Below are 19,175 nucleotides of genomic sequence, written 5' to 3'. Positions count from 1 at the left end.
TGACCTCACCTAAAAGGACAATTAAAAGAGTTGTTTTTTTTTTTTTTTCCCCTGGAAGGGGCGGTTCTGCTGCTGGATTGTTTTGATCACAAATCAGTTCCTCAGTATAATTTACCCTGTGGTCACACACACAACCGTAGTAGTGTATCAGCAGAACAGAAGAGATACGGAGCCTGTGCTGCTTAACCTGGCACTGTCACTGAAAGAAACACCGAGGAAGCTACCGAGATACAGTAATTGTCAGTTGGTATATTTGATGCTTGACACATGGTAGCTGCTATTTTTCTGAATTGTCAGGTGTCTCCAACTCAGTGTTGTCAAAACACATCAAAAACAAATGCTGGAGGACGTTTAAGACATACATACCACTGTGCTCTAGTTTTCCATGAACACCTTTTATGATTCCAAACTGACATGCAATAGTAGCATAACACCTCTCAACTTCATTCAGTTTCTTATGATGCTCCTCTTTTGCTGTTAAGTGCCTCTGTAATTTTTGATCCTGTTAGAAACATAAATGAAGCACCTACTTAATGATAGTTACTAGTATGTATAAATCAACTCTCCAAATGCTTTTTATCATAACAGCATAAATGCAAAATCATTCCCAGATATGATATAGACAACTGACATATTCTAACGATCAGTTCCCATTTCCAGATAGCACCTCATACCAAAGACCTTCACCTGTGTGTTAGATTATCAACAAAGCACTTTAACATTTTCATATGCTGTCCCTTATATTTAGGAGAACTTTCATGTAAACATCTGCAGAACTGTATTAACCGTTTTCAAATCCTGATTTCAAGTTTTCCTTTGTTATGTGTCTTAAACATGTTATTTAATCTGCCACTGTACTGTGAACATAGCCTAACATGCTAATGCTGCCTGTGGTTTATACTTGTCCTCCTGCACTACCACTCAGTACAGTATTGCATTCTCTCATTCCTTTGATGTAGGATGTTCACGCAGATTAATGCGGTACCCGCCCCACATCAGCTATTCAGCACCTGCCCATGTCTTCGGCTGCAGTTTCAAAACAATACAGTGGCTTCAGCAGCTATATGTTTGTACCTCATTGCCCCAGCTGCTTATTTGTCCCTACTGTAGTATTAAACCAAGTATACCACGCTCTCAGGTCGCAGCAATGCAACAAAATACAGGGCCTGTTTAAAAATTCTAGACAGCTTAAATCACAGCCCCCATAACCAGTTGTCCCAGCACCTCCATAGAGGAGCACAGGGCAGAAATGAGTAAGTGGCTGGAGACAGGTAAGAGTAGGAGCTCCTTAAACTTTGGCAACAGTGCTAGCGTATGCATCATGAAAATAAGGCCTATAGATATTTATTCTCTCCTGTTACATAACAAAAGCAATCTATTATGCAAACAGTGTTCAGTCGTCTTTGTAAAGCCACTAGTTAAAAGTACTGTCTTCCTTTTATGGTCTTAAACACTTTCCAGCATGACATGGTTTTAAATCAACAAGGAAAGCTTTTTAAGCTAGATTGCAATACAAACTCAAACAAAAATACTGGGTTTGGTTTTTTTTTTTTTCAATACAGCATTTTTCAAAGTTGTCGTGGTTTAACCTCAGTCAGCAACTGAGCACCACATATACTTTCAGGGGACACCAGGTTGACTAAGGACTAGGAAGAAAATTAACTATCCCAGCCAAAACCAGGACAAAAGTAGAGGGCCACTATGACAATCAAGGGATTTGAGCACCTGACGTGTGAGGAGAGGCTGAGGGAGCTGGGACTGTTCAGCCTGGAGAAGAGGTGACTCGGGGGGATCTTATCAATGTGTATAAATACCGGGTGGAGGGGAGGAAATAAAGAGGACGCAGCCAGACTCCTCTTAGTGGTGCCCACTGACACAAAGTGAAATACAGAAAATTTCACTTAAACTTGAGGGGAAGAAACTTACTGTATGGGTGGTCAAACATTGGAACAGGTTGCACAGACAGGCTACGGAGGCTCCATCTGTGGAGATATTCAAAACCCGACTGGTCAGGGCCCTGTGCAACCGGCTCTAACTGACCCTGCTTTGAGCAGGGCAGGGTTAGACTAAGCCATCTCCAGAGATGCCAGACAGCCTCATCCATTCCAGTTCTGGGATTGTTAAAAATGACATAGTGCAAGAACACTTAGGAGAGAATTTGTGTATTTGACACACCTGAATAAAAGAATTTCAACGTACTTGCTAAAAAACAGAAGTGCATCAACTACTTCTAAAGAGTAGTGGCGACTTTGACTTAGATTAGTGAAACTAATGCAGATTAATACCCCATGCTTCCCAGAAAAATGTAAGTAATCTTATAATGAATAATTCCTCAGTATCAATTAGCAGTTGTAATATCTTGAAGTACAATGAATTCAATTCTACTTTAAGATTATGTGTCTGTAGGGTTTTTTCCCCCAACTACTTTGGTAAGCATCTAACACTATTTTTACTTCTATTAACATCTTGGCCTAAGTAATATCTTAACACAATGAATCCCACATGGTAATTAAGTAAAATGTATTTAAGTTTCATGAATTTTACCAATCTCTCTCTCTTGTTTTGTGAGGGGGTGAATGAAAATACATATTCACAGGAAACTATATTCAGTGACGCATGCCACTGATTTTTTAAAAATTATTTGTTATCTTTTCTTTCATATACACTAAGTTTTTTGTGTTCCTTTTTACACTGTATTTTTGTGAATAGCTTTGTAGGTACTATTTGGTCAATTTTTAAAGTAATTTTCTCTGAAGAGAGCAGGTTAAATTAATTCCTCAGAAAAGATATCCATTTATTTAGATATCTAATCTATTTCTAATCCACAGTAGAGCAACACAGCAATTAAAATTAATTGGGCCAAATTAATTCCTGTGTGTAAATTCAAGTTACACAAGGATGAATCTGGCCCAGTCTGTTTGGCTTCCGTAAGGCTCCATTTCCATACAGTAACAAATGCAATACATGTCCAAGCATCAGAGGATAATAAAAGCTGATAGTAATCAAAAGAAATGACAAACATAAGGCTAGCAAAACAGGATATACAATACAAATTTCTCATGATTTATAAGGTATGAAATTAAACACACTACAGCAAATGGAAAGCCATAATGGAAGCACTGGTAAAGAAACGCCACAGAATCACTGCAAGGAATGTAGGTTGTGAATAGTGTGAATAGTTTCTCTTTTTCCTAGTCATAAGTAAACTGTTGAAGAACTGTGCTTAACTAGTCCTAGAATGTGGATTTTATAACAAAAAAATAAAAAGGAAAAATTATACTTGTTTTTCCTGATAGTCACTCAGGTGTATTTATTCTAAGAGAGAGGTGAACAGGGAGGCATTGCTAATTTGAGACTGGAATAGCTTGTGGCAAGATCTTTTATAAGGATTTTTCTTAATGTTCTCCCAATTTCTTCCTTAAGTCAGAGCAAGACAGCGTTAGTCCCTCCTCCTCACTAGAAAAGTAGAAATATGCTTTGTTGTTTCCCAGGGCTCTTTCCAATGAGAAAAGGAATTGGCCTGCTGTAGCCTCAAAAGTTTCAGTAAGAGCTTACCCCTTGCCTAAATATGATTTTTGATGGCAAGCTGATCTTCAGGCTTAGTGCACAGTAAAATAAAAGCAGTCTGGTTTGCCTTCTAACATCCTTCCCTGAGTATGCCGCCATTCTGCTCACAGTGAAAAGGTCTTAAAACATTCTTCCATAGAAGACAATCAAGAAACACCAGGAGACACTGCAGGATAGGGAGGGTATGACCCTGGAGTTGGAGTAAGACCCACAGAATCTTGGTTCTCCTTCCTAATGTCTGATACTGCAAGAACAGGAATTATTGCCCTGCCCTCCACCAGTAATAAAGATAAGCTGGGATGGGGAGTGGAACTGATTGTGGCCATATGGTTTGTTGAGGCACAATGATTTCTTGGTGGAACTAGACCAGAGAAATAGCTCAGGGTCAGGTAGGTGACTGGAGGAAGACAAAGAGGGAATTGCTCATATCTCAAAGATATTCTGGAAATTGAGTCACTAGTCAGAGTTACTCAGTGAAGCAGAAGGTGGTAATTGGGAGGTGAAAGTGTCAGAGAAACAAAGGAGATGTAATGGCATAGAGATCTAAGGCAAGATCATGTGAAAGTTATGCAAAGGGTTACCAATTGTAAATCTCCAAAATAGGAAATTTTTTCCACAATAGTTCCTTTAGTTCCCATCATTTTTCTACTTAAAAATAATTATTTTTAATTTATACTGTATCACTGCCTTCTCACTAAATTTTTAAACAATGTAGTATAATTACAGGCAAATTCCTAAAAAATGCGGAAAGGAAATAAAAATAACATTCCTATTTTAGATTATTAAGAACAAACCAACTTTTAAAATTACATTTATTTAACATTTTACAGGAATTCATTTTTTATTCATTTGGCAACTACATCTGTATTAGAAAACTAAATGGTGGCAAGGAAGCCCTCAGGAAATGCCTGTACTGTAGTTAAAATATCCCTGACACATTTTGGCCTATGCCAAGTAGCACTCACGTAAGCAGTTCCTGGGCACAGTTCAGGAGACTGTCTGCTGGGAACAACGTGGGTTATTTGGATGCAGCTTCCCTCGTCTGAAGAGCAGTAGAGTTTAATGAACCTAGACCATTTCATATCACTTGACTGCAGCTTCACTAAACGGTCTCACAAACATTTAGTTTACTAATATAAACACAGTCAGCAAGTGAAACTAGACTAATTGCCAGTCATTCACAAAGGTAGTCACCCCATCTACTTTACTCATTAATACTGATGCACTGAATCACTACCTTGTAGGCAGTGATGTCTCCCCACTGACTACACAGAGATCTTGCACTCCAAATTTGCTCTTCTGAACTGCACACAAGATTTGGTCTCTAAACCAGCCAACACTAGCCTTAATCTCATTCTTCTTTTTTTATATTTTAGCACCATGGTATATATCATAGATTTACGTGCTGCAGAAGACAAATAATTCTAAATGCTCAGTCTCTCAGACATGTCCATGATCAGCCAATGCAAGTTAACAAGGGAACACATGAACAGATGAAAAATTTACTTTAGGGTTTTGGGTTTTTTTTTCTATTCTACATCAGCTTTTACTCTACACTCAAGAGTGTTCTAGCCTTCTACATTGTATCACCTGCCAGGAAATTAATGAAGGAGGAAACCAAGATCTGACCAAGGCCATTTTCCTCCAGTTATTTCTTTATTTCAGCAGCACGAAAAAGAATACAATACAGAACTCACACTCAAGCTTATTCTATCAGACAACGAGCTTTGTAGTAATCATCCTGTAGCCTCCTGATTGTATGAGTGCTACTATCCACATGCAGTGAGGTGCAAAGTGACTACACCGCACACATAATCAACACTTATTGTGGAAAAAAAGGAAAGATGGAAGAAAAATAAATCCTTTATTTCTTTGTCTCTATACAGTCTTTCAATATGAAACAAAAACTTCCACTATTTCAGAATTCTAGCAGATACCATAAGAACTATATCATCACTACAATTTTCACATAAACTTAACTGGATAGCATGCTAAAATTTGGTGCATATGCAATATATTAACATTGCATATGCTAGACTAAAAGAACAGAATTAAAGGAAAAAAGCCAGAATAAAATGCTACATCAATGAGGCATGCTCAATCTCCAGCACATACAAAAGCTACTTTACTGACTGGCAGGGTTTCTAAGGTGCCAGATATAAACTAAACAGCACATCTGCTTACTTTCAAAACACTAGCCAGGGCATGATCTAATCTGTCTTTGACAAACTTAAAATTGAAATAGAAATGGGTCTCAAATAAATGAATGGTTTGGAATTTCATCCATTTTACTTTTAAACATTTTGCCATTTGTGATAACTGACTAAGAGAGTCTACATGGTCTACTGCTACTTTGATCCCTAGAACGTACCATTTATTTCAGTGCAACAACTCAAGGATTAAAGTTGGTAGAATTTGACCCAGTCTAAAACTGTATGTATTAGCCCGCTACTGCATAAGATTGTAGGAAAGAATTTGCTTCTGTTTACCTTGTGGTTTTTCGTTTTCATCATTTTATATCAGAGCATCTTCTATAAATATGGCCAAGCCATACATGTTAAGTTTAGCGCTGCGTGCAAAAGAGGATTTCTAATATCTTGTCCCCCACTCAATAGCATTTAATAATCATACTCTGTATCAAAGTCACAGTACCCAAATGTTTTCAAAATATTCAAATATTTCCAATATTTCCAAATATTGGAAAAGTTTATAAACATAAGAAAGGAAGATATTTGTTTAAGTAGCACAGATGTATTTCCAGCTTATAGAAAAGGTGTTGTGATTTAAATATTCTCATTCATATGGAAGACTGAGCTTGCAAGTTATGAAAGAAACAGAGTATGTGAAATGACCTAAATGTAAGTTCAATAATTTTGTATATTTTAAACACATTTTTAGGTTAGATGTATTTTAAGAATAAATACAATTTAAAAGTGAAGTAAGACAAAACCCATTTTATGTTTCCTTTGATCTTTAACTTGTAGCCTTATCTCCCAGGTCAGAGGGCACATTATTCAATTTCACCATATTTTGTGTAAAACCACTGTAGCGTTGAAGATGACTTTCAGTACAAATGTCATGGTACTTAAAGCTAAACTGGACCCTAGTTTTTTGAGCTTCTTAATTAAAATCACAGTTTGTAATGGTCTGACAATATTATCTTTATTCTTTCCAGTTGAGCAGCAGCAGAATTTTCACAGCATTTATTCAATCAAGCTTAGCAATGTTTCTGCAGCTCACTCTTTCACTTCCTAAAACAGACAACAGGGTTCAGAGCGACTATGCTGTCACTCTATATAAATTTATTCTCTGTGTCAAAGGGAGTCATCCAGCTGGACTGGATGAAATCTAAACTGTTCAGGGGAACTGATGTTAAGAAGTAATTCTGAGAGGAGGAGAGAAAAAGAGTGAGAGGAAAAATATTATCAGTTCTTCTTAAAAAAAAAAAACCACAACCCTAAAAACTGCTTGGAATTCTCTATTACTTCTTTGAAAGGAATATGCTAGATCCTATAAGGGTAATGTAATTACATTATTCAGATCACGGTCTGTAAAAAAAAAATCTTCACTCTAATCTATAAAGAGAACAAATGTACAAACTATACTTTAATTCAGGGAGAAAAAATTCCACGTGATAAACAGCAGCTATCAAACTATAAAAAGCTAAAAACATTGTATTTGAAAGTTTTTCAGATTCAAAGCTGATATCGCCTCTTTTGGTTATTTGTGATAATGATCACACATCATTTAAGTATTAGAGTTGGTTAGTATTTGCATTATACTCTAAGCAGGCATTCTCTTTTCATAAAAGCTGTTCCTTAATTTTTTACTTTTATTAATTTCTTACAATTTCATTCAGTTTCTTTTGTAAAGTGTAATTTGAAATCTGTAAAAAGAGAGTGAGCTATGAATTAAATTGTAGTTACGTTTTTTCCAACGACAACCTGCATGTTTAAGTGTTCTCATACCTAAGACTTAATTGCATTTATTGCCAATCCAATACAGTAATTCTGGTTTTGAATTAATGACGACACTATTTCTTTTATTATTAGATCACTTTACATTATTTCACTTCAATATTTAAATTATGTAAAAATGCTTTACACTGATTTGTTACTAGAAGAATTTTGAAAATGCATAAATCCTTGTGTTTTCTGACATGTATCATAAAAATCATGTGTAAATGGACTACAGTCTGTAAACTAGACCCTTAGAAATAAACAGAGAAGAAAACAGATAGAAATGAAAGTATTCCCTCAAGTTCTAGAGGAATGTGTGTTCCCTCTTGGAAAAAAATTCTAGGTAGATACTCTGAATGGTGGCATATAAAGACATATTGTACCAATCTTGCATGCTTTAATAATATAAAACTGACATTGAAGTCATTAACACTTTTTCATACACCATTGACATCAGAGAATTTTGACTTGCATAATACTTAAGATCGCAAGAGCTTTAGTCTCTATATCTCTTAGAACACTTAAAGAAACATTGACAACATCTAGGGAGAAAAAGAGAAATGTCAAAGAACCCAGTGTGTGTAAATCTTATACAGAAAATATTTCTAGAAAAAAACTAAGCCTAGAGAACAATCATTTTAAGGTAGAATTCTGACTCTCTGGATAGAGAGGACTACAGAACCAAATTAGAAATGCCTCACTCTTAATTTAGGCTGATTTCCACACAATTTTTCTGGGTCCACATGTTCATTGTGACCTCCTGCTTCCTCAAGTCACAGCAGAATTTCCTAGATCTGAACTATACTGTTACACAAATGTTTGATCTGTGAGCATTAAACATTTAATATTAAGGGTTTTTTTGAAATTTGTTTTATCTCACAAAAGAAAGGCCAGTGGAATCTTCCATTACTCTTACTGTCCACATATTATGTTCAGCAGACCATGGAAGGATATTCTACATCATCTGTGCTATGCCAAGGTTTGAACAAGGCAACAAAATCCTTTACAGCTATTGCTCAGGCAGCCAGCCATGGGAATAAATTTCTTCTGCTCCTAAAATACCTTCAGTGTTAACTAAATGATTAAACAAACAGTCTGATACCAAGTAAATGCATCCCATTAGAAGAGAATGTTAATAAGAACCAAACATGTTGCAAAATTGTGGGTAATAATCCATTATAACCATTTTGTTTTCAACACAATTAATTATTATCCCACTCAGTTTGGCTAGAAAAGTAATAAGTTCCCGGCAATACCTGAAATCTGGCAATGCATTACAATGCTAATTCTCTTCTGTGTTGAAGAAAAACCTTCAGAGTTCTACTCTTTTAATCCATTTTCAACATATCTACCTTGGTCTTTAAAAGAAAACTAAATACTAGTTATGTCCCTATGTCTTCCTTTATTTCAAGTAACTGTGAATCACAGCCACAAGTGCTCCAACACCATGTAACAATATAAAATACAATACAGAAATAACACCAAGTGGAACCAGAGTAATTGTGCGTTTATCCGACAATTTTACTTTTACTGACAAACAGGCATTGGAAAGCCATGGATTAAGTGGTAAATACAGCAACCTCCTAGTGAAACAAAAGAAAATAATACAAAACACAGGTAGCACTGAGTTGGAGGCCCAGTATCAATACTTGTTTCTATTAGGAGTCCAAAACCAGAGTTTCCAGACAGGTGAGAAGTAAGACGACAAGAATAGAAAGAAAGAGGAAGACTATGGAAATGAAAAGAAAGCACATTTCACACGCTATTTGGACTTTTATTGAGTCTGCAGTTTTTCTGGAGGAAAAGCACTGTAGCTGGAAGGCTAACAAAGTAGTCTTGACACTGAAGACGAGAACAGAAACTCAGTGTTACAAAGTGAGGTGTACATGTACTAGAAAGATTAAATGAGAAGGCCTTAAAGACCCTCTTAAAAACAAGTATTTTCTTACCAGTGAAAAAACCTAAACCCAAAACACTTGCATACCAAGGAAACTTATTTAACAAAAATATAAGTTTACCTGTAATGCTTTTAATGCTTCTTTCAGTCCATCAATTTCTTTTTCTTTTGTTTCTACAGCAAGTTGATATTTTCCCTTTCAACAAAAGCTGTACTTCAGGATTTGGGCAGAATAAATGCATTTACAACAAGAATTTATCAACAAGAATGTTACGAAAATAAAGCACTACTCCGCTATGACAGAATAATTCATTGGTGAAAACAGGTGAAAATTCAGCTATATAATTTTAATATGTACATATATATTGCTATAAAAAGAAAAGTGAAAATATGATAGTATATTTTCACCACTTAAGACTAGTCAGTAAGTTTAAAAAATTTCTGTTCTGGGAGAGACAAGCCTGATAACAAAGAAAGTACCAGGTAAATCCATTTTCTTATCCACTGTAGCAGGGTCTTCACAGAAACAACTTCCTCAGCTTTTCCAATGCACAAAGACTGAACTGTAATCTGCTGTCAGTAGAATTACTAAATACATGCAAGCACATTTTATATTTATATATATAGGGGTGTGTGTATATATATGTGTATACACACGCACACACATATATGCATGTGAATAAAGTCAAAGAACTTCAGTGGAATTAAATTAGGTAAGAATCGTGGGCAGCAATCAATACAATGGAGAGCAGAATCTAGATATCAGAGAACACGCCAGGGAAAACAAATACATCCATTCAACTACCCCTGCCTGTTCCATTCATTTTTAACATAGTGCTGGCTGTGCAATCTCCTGAAACCACCTTGATGAGTAAAAGTACATGTAATATAAATAGGAGCAAAAATTGGTCTTTGTATTCAAACTCTGTCCTGAAACATTGCAGCTTAATTTATTCTTTCAGTTACTTTGGTATAAAGTACTGAAAGTACTATTTGAGTCAACTGAAGTATCTAGAGAAAAAAAATTAAAAAAAAAAAAAAACAAAACCCAGCACACAATTTAATTCTGAAACAGTAGCTGTCATTGAAAATACTAATCAAGGACTACTATGTAGGTATGTGTCGACAGAGAGGATGGCTTAACAAGAAAAAACTCCAAATACAAGCAAGAAAATAACCAGATAATATAAATGCAGCAAACAATATAGTTTACTTTGATATACTTTCAAACAGATTTCACCTGTTTGCAAATTTCTGTGCAAGTTCTTATGAAACATACAGCATACTCATCCACTCTTAATCATTGGGAAGTTTGAGTGAAACAATAGAGTCCACATGCAGACATTCATTAGCTTCACTGTTTGAAACAGGGTCCTAGTATACCAAATGCAAATCCTTTATTCAGAAGAGGAAGCAGGCACTCAGCTTGGTATAAAAAGTCATGTAGTTAAGAAAAAACCCAGAAATTCAGGCTTAAGTATATCTGTCTTCAGTTTAGTGCAAGTTCCTTAGGAAACCAGCTCAGGTAAATCAATAAAAGCCCTATTAAAATCTGGTTTTACTAAACCAGTTAGAATTGTTATTTTTCACTAGTATGTGAAAAAGGGTTATGACAATTTGTCCCAAACCCCCAAAATAAAGTAAATTTTGCATAGCTTCAATATAGAACTATCAAAGAACACTTATTGCCTAACTGATTTTTAGCATAAGCAGATCTTAAAGTAACATTTCACAAGTAATTAAAAACTTCTACAGGCTATAAACAAAAAACCAAAGGTAACAAAGGTTATAAAGAAATTTCTTTTGCAAAGGCCATAGCAAGAAAAATAATTTAATTGTAATATATTGAGTTTATACTTAGAACATGTTCATGAAGTTATATAGCAGTATCATTTGCTTATGTGCTTCACTGGATGACAAGTAACAAGTAATTGTAACAGAGTACCTTTTCTTCTTCCATGGCAAACATCCTTGCCTGTAACTTGATTGTCAGTGGCATACTAAAAAAAAGAAATAACAAATCAATACAGCACATGGGATTAATTTTATTCATGCAACTTGACAAGACAATATAGTTATATTACCCTGCATAGTGTACTTCCTGGGGTTTTTTTTTGTTTAACTATAGAGTCACAAACAGCAAGCTTGTGAATCACAAATTATTTTTTCAAGAAAGAAAAACTTAATTGCTTATCAGTTTCTTTTTTGTGCGATATGATTGTGATGCACATTAGTGATAAATTCTTCATCACCATGTGCAACAGTTTCAGTTCCTATGACTGTACTCTGCAAGTTCTTTCAGCACTCATATTTGTTGATGATATATTATGGAGAAAAATGCACAATCCTGATTTGAAAGACTGAAACACACTTTCCATTATCTTCTCTAGGAATTTTTGGAAAAATAAAAATGAAAAATCCCAGGAAGACTGGCTTACTGGGAAGAACTGTCAAAATACAAACATTATACTGTGTTTGGAAGAAAGAAAAAGACCTGATTTCTTTGAGCTGTATATTCTAACATTTTATATGCAATAGAAAAATATTTTAATACCAACTGATAACTTGCTGTAATGCCATCATATTTTAAAATCTCATTGTCAAAGCTAGAAGACCTTATTTTGCTACCTGTTTTTTAAAAGCTGCCATAGCTTCTTTGTTTTGTTGGTGCAATGTGTCCGTCTCATGCTGCAGAGTTTCCTGCCCATGCAAAATAACAATAGTGTATTTTAAATATTATCTTACAGCAAACCATACATATAGTATTTCAAGAAAGACCCAATTCCTTGTTAAATATTTTTAGAAAGACATGATTGCTTAAAAACAAAACCTGAAGACTAAAAAGAGACACTGTTAACTGGTAATCATCTTTTTGGTAGCGGCTTCTCTTTAATTCATAACAGGCGACAATTCTCACCTCTGGAATTCAGATTTGTTGTTGCTAGGACTTCTATAAGCAACTCTTACCCATCCTATCAACGTGCAGAAGCAATCCAACACCCATTGCCATCTTAAGACAGCATCTTGACACAGTTCCAGGTAGTTATAATAGAATTTTTATTTTAATCTCCATTAAAAAATATAAACCCATTAAAAAATAACAACCTGTTACTCTGTTTTTAGTTAAATTTTAGTCATTTAACAAACTACATGAAAGAGCTGAAGGAGGGCAGAAAAGACTAAGTGTAAGGTGACAGTGTAAGATTTTTATCATCCTACTGCCTGGCTTTACTCTCATCCATAAAAACAAGAAAATGAGTTAAAGATGTACTATTATTTTTATTTTTATTATTTCATATCATAACCTCATAGACTAACACTACAGTCTGCAAGTTGGAAATCTTTAACATCTTTAAGCATCATGTTCCTATACAAACAAGATAGGGAAAAAAACCCCACAATCGAGGTGAATACGGAAGATAAAAAAAAAAGATCTTACAAACATTAAGTTCTAGACACTAAAAAAAATTAGGTAAAAGGTAGTCAAGAGGCTCTGTCCTTGAACAGCTATCTCAAAATACAGATGAGTGTTTAACTAAGAAATATTACAGTGAAGTAGGAAATGATTAAGTAATGACTGCACAAAAATAAATATAAACTGAGACTTCAAAAGAATGACTGGGAGAAAATAAATTGATCATTTGTTTCACACGAGAAGGCTAATTTCTTCTCCTGCCTAATTGAGCAATTGAGAGTTTTTCCGATATAAAGCCTGTTCCAAAATTGCTACTTTCTCCAGCAAATTGATGTTGCTTTCAAGTTCCACAAGTGAGAGCTGTTGCCCTTTGATACAAGACAAGAATCTGTGGAGGTAAGGTGTTTTATATGCATGTACATACTCATTAATCCATTGTAAGATAGGTAGAGAAAGTTTTGATTTGCATCTAACAAACAATACTACATGAACAAATATTAAAAAATGTGAAAACAGAAGTCTTGAGGAATGTTTTCCTCAAGTTGTCACTTAGAACTGTGTTCAAAGACACAGGTTCTCTAGTGGGTAAAGGGCATCTAAGTATGCTAGAAAGCCAGAAATGGTACTGCAGTGACAGCAAATCAACTATTCTCAGTGGAGTATTCCTACTTACCACAGGAATAAAATTTTATATCCACAGTACTGTCAAATTAAGATGATACTTCTTTAGATTATAGTAATTCAAGCCAATATTATATAATAATTTATGTAGATAAAAGTTTGGTTTCACAGAACAGTCATCCTTTATACAATTTTGTCATTGATGTAACTGATAACTGGAAATAAGCATTACTGAGCTCTTCATAATATACCACAGTCTTCCTTGTACTGTATATTCAAGTGATATATTTCACTAGCAAAAAAGAGACTGGGAAGTTTCTACAAATATTCATTTCCTAGCAGGCCTCACAGCCAAGATTATTAAATAAAATGATTATATATAACTGTCTCAGAAATTCAGTTTTGGAATAAATTTTCCATACATGCCATGTATGTGTGGTGCAGGGAGAATGAAGAACAAAGTTACTTTTTAAAGATATAAGCAAAATCACCTTTGATATTGTGATGTTATAGTAAGCATAATGAGTGTACTCATTATATTTAAAGGAATATTTTCTTCAGTTATTCTGTTTTCCCTACTCTAGCATTTTTTTTTTCAGGAGCAGCAACAGTATTCATAAAACGTAGACAAAGATTTGCTTTAAAATTGTAAAATTAAACCGGAAACTTAGCTCAAGTCATGTCTTCATTTTAAACTAGTTTGCTAAATTTAAGGTAAAATAAAATACATACTGAATCACAGAAATGTTGACTGAAAGGGATATCTCTGAAGGAAAAAAATATAACAGAACCTTTGATAAGCCAGAAGAAGCTGTCTACTTACTGACCTACTATTGAGGACAATATGATTTTGCATTCAGAAACCATCAGATCACAAATTCAATTTAAATGTCATACTTAGCATTTTTATCTTCCTGAAATCTCCAGAATTGGAAACTCCTATTAGCTTGTTCCTTTGAAGTTCCAGAGCTCTACATACGTGTTCACGTGAAGTTCCTAAAATCTACAACTCATTGTTTACATTAGGTTTGTCATGTGCCAATGTTAAATGCAAAGTGCAGAAAAAAAGGGAGTTCACCTAACTGCCTACAAGTCCCATCTTTTTATTAACTGTAAATTAAATTGCTGTTAAGGTCTCAGAATGAATGGAAATCATCCCTTTTGAACCCAGATTATTAAGAACTGCAATGCTAGGTTAAGAAAAGCAAAGAAGGGTTACAAATTGAAAGCACTGTTGCTTTTACAAATATAAAATGTTTCCTGTTTCTGTGTGCACATATATATCCTTCAGAAAAAAAGCACATAGTTAGGATTATTAATTTAAGATGGTTATGATGAACTCCAGGATGAAATAGTCTTCCTTTACTACTGAGATGTTAAATATCCCAAGATCAAGGATAGAGCTGAAATTATTGTTTTTTCTGTGATCGTAAAATATACAGAGTGAAGCCTTTTATCTTGTGACCTAGTGACAGGGGTCATAGGTTTGATTGTATTAGAGAAGGGAATGGATTTCCTATGAAAGCATAACCTCAGGAGCCCTAACCCTAAGAAGAATGTTAGACTTATTTTACTGAAAACTTCATACTGAGCATTTAAAAGCTGACAAACCACTCTGAGTATGTCTAACATATAAGTTTAAAATAATTTTTTTGAAAAATAGTCACCTCCAAAACATTGCAAGTGAAGTTGTTTGTACAACTGCACTGGTACTTGCACTTGTCGAAGACAAGCATAATACAGAGAAGCTGCTGCGTAGTTTTCTCCACACTAATGTGTCAACATGCCTCGTGTTAAGCTAAATGTCTTATTGCTTCAATATTTTCATCACTTTTGACTGAAGATTTCCAGTCATGCCAAATATTATGATGGTACTCTTTTGTTAACCAGATTTCTAGGTTAGGCGCAATACAAATCAATACAAAAACTACAGAAGTTCATGGCTAGACAATAAACTATTGGCTACCAGATTCTACTATTAGAAATGACAATAGCCTTAAAAAGGGGAATTGTACCAAATCACAGTCCATATTAATATTATATTAAAATTAAATCCCAGCAGTTAAAATACTAAAACCATGTAGGAAAGTTACCTTTTGCCATTCAAGTTCCTGTTTCTCTACAACAATTTTACTTATTTGATCTTCATAATTAATCTCTGTTTCCTAGTTAAAAAACAAACAAACAAATTTACATAAGACAGTGCCTGCAAATCAAACACCAACATACGTTGTGTATTCATGCTCTTCTTCCCTTACAGTCCAGTACACAGAACAGTATGTGCCTACACACTGCACAGCAAAAAAGGAAACAAAAGCTTTCTGAGTGTGGTAAAATAGCAGATGAGTTCAGCTGTTTTGGTCAGAAAAGTTGCAGAATAAGTAACTTAGATTGAAATGCATAGCAGAAGATTAGGAGCTAGGATTATAGCTCTCTTAATTAGCAGGAACAGTTCCCTCTTCATACATATTCTCCTCTGCATCCTACAACAAAACCAGACTCAAAAGGAATAAACCAGACTTGACTTCATAGTTGAAAAATGATTGAATATTCTGATGAACCAAGTCAAAATACTGAGATGAAGCGAAATTCAGCAAGCTGCAATTAGTGCTTCAAGAATCAATTGTTAATCAATGATACAGATAATCATGGTTAATGAGTTAGAATCTTTGGGACATCTTAATTATTCAACTCAAAGCATTTGAATCTTTATTCTTTTTGACATCTCCCAGGACAACTGAAAGTTTGTGTCAACAATTACTTCTGTTATTATAGAAAAAGTGAAATATGTATCATAACCTTCTGTGCCAAGAAGCCTCCTGACCTACCAGATGAAAGTAAGAAGTTAAAAATATGTGTTGATTATCCATGACTTCTGTTTGATAAGATGAGCTACCTGAAAATCTGAGAAGTCTAAAGTTTCCTTCACAATCCAGAACATGGACTACTAACAGGAATGTGCGTTACATCTCCTGTTCTTGCTGAAGCACTTTGTCAAGAATCAAACTATTACTGTGATAATAAATGAGACTTATTTGCTGATAATCACAGTTGCTAAAATTTATGGGAATTTTCCTGAAATATTCTGGTGTTAAAGTAAAATTTTCCTAACTGGAATCAGCTTCCCTTTTGAGTTAAATTTTTATGAGCACTGGCCTTCCTTTACAAATACAATACTCAAAGGAAGAACAACAGGTTCCCCGCAAACAGTCATGACTTCTTGCAAGAACAGTATTTAGGCTTTTGATGTATATCATAAGCAATTCGCTGCTGTCCTGTTATTGCATACAGTCAAAATAATGAATGTCCTTTAAAGACCTAGAAAGCTACACTAATGTGTTGTTCTGAGCTTCAAAAGGTTAATTTCCTACCTTTTCTCTGCACACTGATGATCACCTTGAAAAAGTGACCACATTAAGGTAAGATTGACTTCTCTCTGATGAATTGGTGCACTAGTAACATTTATTGGTCGTGTTGGACACACTCCAACAAGGGCCAAACTGACTGTGTGAGGGTAAAAGAGTATTCCCAATACTTGAACTGTGTTCTCTGAATTACTGTATTTTGATATATTATGTGCAGCTTTATGCTTATTTTGAGTTCAACTTCCACACTCCAGTTTAAAACCTGCATTCTAAACTGATGAAAAAAATAAGCACTCTTGAAATGACTCACACCTCAACAGCCCAGACTACTGCAAAAGAAGTGGCTATAATCCTCAGGGAAACAGTGACAGCTCAAAAAAAAAGCCATTTATGGATCTCTCTAGTAAAAAATTAAAAGCAGGCCTCAAAAAGATTATTCTCGTGACATCGGGTTTTAAGTAAAATTCTACTGAATTGCAATACCATGAACAACTATTACTTACGGAGGGGGGAGGAAATCACCTCTGGATGAAGTAATAAGTTTTCTGAAACAGTGAAAGAGCAAACTGAGGTTCTTCCTCCTTCCACAGTGAAGCAGATAATACAAATGTTTTGGCTACAAAGAATAAAGTATGCTGCATCTTTAAGAAATGCAGTTCTTTCCTAAACTCAGTACAAATGAGGGCTCCAAGTTTTTAATACAAGGATATTTACAATGCTTCAACAATTTGTGCAAAACTGTTTTAAAGATTTTGCAACCCTCTCTCACTTTCTCACTTAGCATAACATTTGATCCATAGTCCCACTGTACTATCAATAGAAATAAAATGGCAAAATATGTCCCAAGGTGATTTAAAATAGGTTTTTGACATTGACATCTTTTATAGGTTTTAGGGTCAAAACTGGCTTCCTTGATTAACAGGCAGTTTACAGGCACATGTGTGGACAGAAATAACACACACTTCTATCCACAGGAGGCTACTACTAAGCATTTCAAGAGTTACTTGTTGGATCTAAAAATATGCCTCACTCACGTGAATTTTACAGATAAAATATTGAACATACTTTTAAAATTAAAATATGGCTCACAGAGAACTATAGAAAAGTTCTTTAGCTTTTTCTTCTCTGATATGTATCAGTAGAATATAGATGGAGAAGAGACCGAAAGATTTCATACGCCGTACGGGTAAAAAAAAGGGTAAAAAAAAAAAAAAAAAAAAAGAGAAGAGAATTTAAGAGATTATCAATGTTTCCCAGTTCTGCCTTAAGAAACAGTACTTCACAGTTGCAATTAATTTATTTTCTGATACTAATCTATAAGTACTGAAAGAAAATACATCCCCCGAAGTTCCCTGGAGTGATAAAAACAAATGAGGTTGACTTACAGCTTCTTATAGAAGTGTAACCTTAAGCAATTTATGTCATTAAGCAACAAATGCTATTAAAATGATATATTATTAGCAAAAGCCTTGTTCAAAATTGTAAGTAGTAAGGATTATAAAATCTGACCCTTAAACATGCCATGTAAATGATTCCTAAATTAATCAAAATGCACTGCAGTAGTATTCTTCCCTAACTCCAGAATACATATTACTGCCCTGTGCAGGCACTAGCATATGTAAGGGTATTTCAGAGACAAAAACAGAATTTTGATCCAGTGCACAACTAAACAGGGAGAAGGAGTGGCCAGTTATCCCATGGATCAGATCTAGCCTTGGGAAACCCAAGAATATGTACTAGGGCAACAGAAGCAACAGTAACATGTTGCTGCAAGAGATGTAGCATGGACTAAGATCAACATAATGAACAGTCAAACTGCCTCCAGAATACCTGAAGTGCCTGCACAATTGAGTCCTAATATGCTTTTTCATAACATGCTGGCTAATTTTTCAAGTATATATTTTGGAAACATACAAACTAATCACACTGATTACTGCATTTCTTTAGCTTCTATGCATATAACTGTCTCTCCTTTTCTTTGTAAACTCATCTAGTTTGGTGTATTTGTCATAAGCTGAAAGCTCAAGTTTAGAGCATTTACAAAAAAAACTTCAAACCACAACTAGCATCAGAAAAGAAATACAGCTATAAAGATAAAGTGGTAACAGAGATAAAGAAAGCTTAACATATGCACTGTGATGCTGACCTCACTAAAATTTATGGCAAATATATCACTAATTTCAATGGTTGTTGGAGATCAACAAGTATCTATCCATATTAAACTTACCACAAAATAAAGGGAAAAGAACGTAATATTTTAAAGGGGAGCAATGTAGCAGATACTACCATTACCATTTGGGGAAGAGTGGCTGGAAAGCTGCCTGTCGGAAAAGGACCTGGGGGTGTTGGTC

At 34.8% G+C, this 19,175-nt stretch overlaps 1 protein-coding gene across 1 annotated transcript in view; it reads right to left on the bottom strand.

Moving 5' to 3' along the window:
- Nucleotides 1–19,175, bottom strand: part of CCDC73 (coiled-coil domain containing 73) — a 79,823-nt gene that overhangs the window by 52,281 nt on the left and 8,367 nt on the right. The window contains exons 2-6 of the mRNA XM_019474532.1: nt 15,553–15,624; nt 12,052–12,123; nt 11,369–11,404; nt 9,545–9,619; nt 367–502 (exon numbers count right to left, since the gene is read on the bottom strand). Coding sequence (XP_019330077.1) covers nt 367–502; nt 9,545–9,619; nt 11,369–11,404; nt 12,052–12,123; nt 15,553–15,624 — 391 coding nt within the window. The remainder of the gene's footprint in view (nt 1–366; nt 503–9,544; nt 9,620–11,368; nt 11,405–12,051; nt 12,124–15,552; nt 15,625–19,175) is intronic.

Source organism: Aptenodytes forsteri, unplaced genomic scaffold (genome assembly GCF_000699145.1).
Source record: "Aptenodytes forsteri isolate BGI_AS27 unplaced genomic scaffold, ASM69914v1 Scaffold8, whole genome shotgun sequence".
Classification (NCBI taxonomy): domain Eukaryota; kingdom Metazoa; phylum Chordata; class Aves; order Sphenisciformes; family Spheniscidae; genus Aptenodytes; species Aptenodytes forsteri.
Note: the sequence above shows the minus strand (reverse complement) of the source record. Positions and strands in the feature narration are given on the sequence as shown.